The sequence below is a fragment of the Bactrocera dorsalis genome, chromosome 2, assembly GCF_023373825.1.
Source record: "Bactrocera dorsalis isolate Fly_Bdor chromosome 2, ASM2337382v1, whole genome shotgun sequence".
NCBI classification, from domain to species: domain Eukaryota; kingdom Metazoa; phylum Arthropoda; class Insecta; order Diptera; family Tephritidae; genus Bactrocera; species Bactrocera dorsalis.
In genome coordinates this window covers 31,560,134-31,566,170 of record NC_064304.1, presented here as the reverse complement: position 1 = coordinate 31,566,170, position 6,037 = coordinate 31,560,134, and the positions used below count along the sequence as shown (strand labels likewise).

The 6,037-nt window shown below is 35.0% G+C and overlaps 1 protein-coding gene across 2 annotated transcripts; it reads right to left on the bottom strand.

Moving 5' to 3' along the window:
* On the bottom strand, positions 1–3,161 carry LOC105231868 (DNA-binding protein Ets97D). 2 transcript variants are annotated; one of them, XM_011213359.4, is made up of 7 exons: positions 2,941–3,161; positions 2,744–2,870; positions 2,579–2,648; positions 2,377–2,509; positions 2,105–2,304; positions 820–1,120; positions 1–759 (listed from the first exon to the last, which is right to left on the bottom strand). In XM_011213359.4, the coding sequence occupies exons 1-7, from the start codon at positions 2,999–3,001 to the stop codon at positions 260–262; spliced, it is 1,392 nt and encodes a 463-aa protein (XP_011211661.1). In that variant the 5' UTR covers positions 3,002–3,161; the 3' UTR covers positions 1–259. The 2 variants fall into 2 exon arrangements, with proteins under 2 accessions (XP_011211661.1, XP_011211662.1); XM_011213360.4 differs by having other exon boundaries at positions 829–1,120; positions 2,941–3,160.
* Positions 3,162–6,037: the final 2,876 nt, after the last annotated feature.

Sequence of the window (6,037 nt, the reverse complement as noted above, 5' to 3'; positions counted from 1 at the left end):
TTTGTTTTTATAAGTTAAATAAAGTGCTGAAATTATATTTTTCATTTGTTGTTTTAACGCCATATGTTGTGGTATGTCAATAATGTAAATAAAAATATATTTTGTCGCAGTAAAAACGTAAATGAGAAATCAAAACGCAATTCATTAATTAATTATCCTCTTCATCTTCATCCTCATATTCGAGGTAGGGCTCTATTTCCAATGTGCAAACAGGTTCTGTTTTCACTTTAAATTCGGCATATGCGCCATCTTGTCCATGTCACCCATCGTCCGTCAATTGTTTGAGGTGATCTTGCAATGATTCATGTTTCAAAAACACCGACTCGTCTAAAAAAGTCTTCTCACTGACCAATTGCGCCAGTTCACCGGCATCATAGCCAATCAACAGCTTCAAATCACAATCAAACTTATAAGCGAAACGTTTGCCCGACACTTTGGATATCATATCACCATCGTAGTAATAGCGCAAGGCACGCGATAACTTTTCATAATTCATTGCCGGTTTATTCTTTTTAATGCCCCACAGTCGCGCTACGCATTCCGGGTCGATGAGTTTGAATTCGCCATCGCTGCCAACCCATTGGATAATGTTGCGATGTTCCCGATCGGTTAAAATTTCAAGCAGAAATTGCCACAGCTGTACTTGTCCATTGTTGCCGGAACCGACACCGTAATTACTGCCGATGCTACTATTACCGCCAGTGTTGCTGTTGTTGAGTATGGTGTGTGTTGGCGAACCATCCATTGGTACTATCGGTGCTGTATGCATATAGTTGAAATTATTAATAGGAAATATTGATAAAGGTTTCTTTTACTTGCATTTCTTACAGTAGGTTTTTGTGGCGCTCACGCTTGTTTTGCGCATTATTTTTAATTCTTTTATTGGCGGCGTTCCTGCACCTACACCGGTGGTAATTGGCTTCGTAGCAGTGGAACCGGTTGTGCCACGATCTTCAGGCACCTTGTGTACAACGGAGACAAATTTGCATTCTTTAAGCAATTGCAAATGTGTCCAGAACACATTGCCCGGATCTTTGGGTAACTTTCGTCGAAATTCTTCATGTGTTAGTGAACAAAGCTCTTTTCCTGTCATGGCCCAATCACTCAAGCTAACGCCAGTCTGAAATGTTAATGAAACAAGATTAATACAAATCACTAAACTTAAAGAAGGCTTAGGGATACTTTCATGTCCTTAGTGTAGTTGTAAATGTACTTTTTCAAATTTTTTCGGATGAAAAGGCTTTTGTGAGGCTCATTATGTGCAAAAATGTGGGTAAGATTCCGAACTCTTATGTAGCAATAGTATGTGTATGCATCTATTGGAGCTTACACCTTTTTTAGAAGTGCGAACATATTCTCCCATGTGGGCGGTTGAGTCTTAAGTTGTCTTCAGCCTCCAAACTGCTGATGCTTTATACGAAAAACTTCATAAAGCCGGAAAAACACATGGAGGCTTAAGCCGCAATAGGAACAATACGGTTTGATAACTTTAAAGGGATCGACACTCTCACTACACTAACTTACAAAAAAGTTTCGTGGCGTCCACGTAAATCTATAAGCACTTGCCGAAAAGAATTCAGTATACTGCGTTATGGGAAAAAGTTGCCCATTTTCGAAATCACAAATATATAAATGCATACATCAGAGCTTACACATCTCTTAGAAGTGCGAACTTCTCCCATGGGGCTACACGATTTAATGTTGAGTCTCAGGTCGTCTTCAGACTCCAAACGGCTAATGCTGTATATGAAAAACGCCATAATACCGCAATAACCGAATAACTTAAAAGTATCGTGGTTTCGTCGGGTATTGTGACGCAGCCTCGCTTCTGATATTTATATATATATATATACGCACAAGTAAATATTTAAGCACTTGCCGGAAAAATTCTGCGTAGATAATTATGGGAAATCGTTACCCATTTTCAAAATCACAAATATTAGTTGAAAAGTGTCTTTTAAATTCAAACATACTTGTGCAAATAAGCTTTCTAAATAATACTTTTAAATGTACTGCAAACCAATAAATCAGTTCTAAATGTTTTGATGGATCTCCTAAATTAACTCTTGTTACTCCATTTACATATTTGATTTTCTCGACTTACCAACTCAAATTGCCTTACAGCCCATTGAAACCAGTGTTTCACTTGTACAGTTGTCCACTCATTAGGGTCTTCTGGTATTTTAAGACGCACTTGCTCCTTCTTAAATTTATTGTCTAAGACCCAGTTGAGGCAAGGTTTTTCTTCGGTTTCTTCATTCTTATCAGCGTTTTTGTTGTTTGCTTCTTCAGCGGCTAAAGCGGCTGCAATTCAAAGATATTTGTGATAAGTAAAAGAAAAAGATTTCTAAATTTAGTTACAAGTCTTATTCTTACCCAACGCCGCTTCTGTTGGTTTCAGCACATCAACGATGTTTATGTGTTGTTCTGCTGTTTGTATTTGTACATTTATTTGCACCAATCCTTCACCTTTCACGCATTGGTCAACAAGATTTTTATGCGGTTCCAGCTGTCAATCATAATAGAAAGACAATTTCACACTTATAACATAATTAGAAATGAAAGCGCATATTCTAACCTCTTGAGTGTCTTGCAGAAAGAACTTGTAACCTTTCAAATTCATACCAATCTTCTTTTCAGCCAGCTTTCTGCAATTAGTACAGCAACAAAATCAATTAACAATGCAATTTATTTTATACAACTACACAGCGACAGGAAGTGAACAATTCCGCCGCCAACTCACTGCAATGTCCGCAAGGGCTCACGTATGTCCATATGAAGAATGATAACATCATCGGGCTCATTTTCGTCTACTTCTTGATCGTCCATATACAAATTGTGTTGAAAAATTTCATTTGTCATTATGCTATCTGTTAATTTTAAGATTTTTATTATTTGCTGATAGTAAATATTCCCGTTATTGGTTTTGCATATGCCCACCCAAATCTGTGTTATCCAGTCTGTACTCTTCGGTCAAATGCGACAAATCATCTGTTTCCATTCTACACCCCTCAACGCTGGCAAATACTTCACCGTTTTTAAAACTTTACTATTTTCACTTTTTATTTATTTATTTTCATTTTTATTTGAGAAAGCACGAAGAATAGCAAACAAATGATGCACTTTTTTGTTAATAGCGCTGAAATGTCAAAACGGTTCATGTGTCAAATAACGGAGTAAAGGCTGCACACGAGGGTTGTATTTTTAAGTTTCTTCTGAAAATACTCTTTTAAAATAATTATTGTAGAAATTTATTATTTTTGCTGCCAAAAATTATTAATTTCTTTCATATTTTATTTACTATATAATGTATTATTATTTCTGTTTAGATTTTATATAAATAGATATAATTTTGTCAAATAGTTAGCTAACAAAGCAAGCCTTTGCTACGTAATGCGTTCGCAAATGTATGTAACGCTTTCATGACATTAAGGCGGACCAGTTATCTGTTTCTTTGTTAGTGTATTATTAAAAACTGATGTTAAGTGTATGAAATTATTTATATTGCATATTATTAATATAGTTTTTTTATTATTTTATTTTGTCAAAGAAACTGAAATTAAACTATTTACCATAGTTGTCAAACGTTTTTAAATTTAATTATTTAATCTAAATGCTCTAGTACCAGTTGTCTTGTAAATATTACAAATATAATATTAATTGTAAATAAATTAAATATTTTATATTTATCGATAATTGTGTTTTTAAGTGATTCAAATACACCTCCTCTCTCAATATCCTCCTCTTTCTCAATAGAAAGAGGACATTTAGTGACACATCCGCAATCAGCAGACTAGCGACATATCTTGAAGACCTATTACACGAGGCGACAAAAAGTTGCTAATTCTCGGGCGATTCTCTTTTGCTGTCGCCCATTACCTTCACACGAGCAACTTGTGTTGCGCAACTCTGTTCGAGTTTTTTTCTCATTCTCTTTCACTTTACTTTAACCCATTGTCTACTCTTTACTTTAACCCATTGTCGTTTCTTTTTCCTTATGGGTATTTGGGCCACTCTATCACATATATTAATCAGTTCTGACAAATAAGAAATAAAATTTATTTATAATTAAAACAAAGATTATATGACAGACTTTCACATACATATGTCACCCTTTTCACTATCGTCTGAATCAATTTGTATGGCTTTCTCCATACATTTCTTTAATTAATTCGATTTTTTCGTCATACTCCATTTTCTAAAATATTTATATTATATTATGTATATCTGTATACATATTTGCAAATTACTTGCCGAAAGATGAAATTAAATTTTTTAAATATATTCAAAATATTAATTTCAAAAAAATATATTCAAATGCAACTATGTACTACGAAAGAAAGAACACGAATGCCGAAAAACGTCGCAGCGAACTGCTACGAATGAGAACACAAAGCGAGTTGCTGAACACTGGAAACTCGGCGCGATTCTCCTCTCCTCGTCGCCCCCTCGCCTATAAACCAAGAGTTGCCGAGACAAAAGTTGCTGCGTGTAATAAGCGAGTTGAAGACCTAAAAACTAACAAGGATGTTGCCCTCAACAACTGATGTGACCATATCCTCCTAGGTCGACGCTACTCTAATATGATGAAGAAATACACAGAGATATGCATTTGGAGTGCCGTTAGCTTGATATTTTGAAAGAAAAAACTGGTTATAAGCAAACCTCCTGATATGAAAAAGACTCTTCTTTTTAGCCACACGCATACTTAAGTAATACATAGTATGTATGTATTCTCTGTATAAAAGGTTTTGTTTCATAAATTTTCTATTAAAAAAGATATATGTCAGTCCTATTTATCTACATATGTAATTCCATCACCCAAAGTTCATCCCAAACAAAATCGTATATACATAAGTAGCTTTAAGGGCTATATAGCTTGATTCACAGTCCTGTTAAGACCATTAACCCTTTCAGCCTCAAAGTTGCTTATAAGCAACTTCTATATATGTTTGACATCGTTTAAAAAGTCCTTTGGGGCTGAAAAGGTTAATCGCTTAGACGGTATATATTGTTTAACTAAATTCCTGCAAATAGTTTGCTTCATTTTTTTATAGAAAAAATTGTGCCTTTAACAACATACCCTTTATATCGAATACTATATCTGTCCTTCCAGTTCATTTTGTGGCGTTTACGAGGATTATTTACTAAGTATTTAACCTTATCATACTTGCATTCAAATAGTAGATTCCCGTAGATGGATACTATCAAATTTTCCACCTGATTGGAGTTATACGTTTTTTTTGACCGCGGTTGGAAAGTTGCACATTAAAAAAAATGGTCTACATCGACTTCCAGAAAAGGGCATAGCAATAACAGACCTCTACTATGCGTAATTATGGGGAAAATTCAACGATTAACGGCTTTATTTTGTTAATAAGAAGGTGCTCTTCCACCGGCCCACAATTCCGCGCAATTTCCGCGACTAACTTGTTCTAATTAGACAATTAACTTCTTCCTCAGGCAACTTATTCTGGAGATTTGGCACCGTGCGACTCTTTATACTCTCGCAACATGTTGCTAAAGAGAATATACAAGTTTTGTTCACCTAACTCAAGCATTCCTATCATACACTGTAAAATGGGCGAAATCGGTTGACAACCACGCCTACTTGCCATATAACGAACTTTTAAATTCCATCTGATTTTTTCACTTTAGCGTAAACAAATCAAATATCGATGAAGTTATCAGAATAAAACTTTGAACAAATAGTGCTATCAAGGTAATATATCATCTTAAGCCCAAGAATTGTCGAAATGTATATAAATATATAAGACTTTTCTAGAATCTTAAGGGGTTTCAGAAAATCAAACAGTAATATTTAATTTAATTCTACAACACTTCTAGAATAATGTCCTCAATTGTCAAGTTGAGCCGAGTAATAATTTCGGAGGTACAGCCTTAAGAACTTGTGGGCTAAGTGTGCTGTCCTTAAACGCGTTTTTCTCGAAACTGTTTGTTTTGAAGTCGGTTGCCAAGATTTCTCCAGAACTTTTAAATCGATCTTCATGAAATTTTACACAGGTCTTTGAGAAAC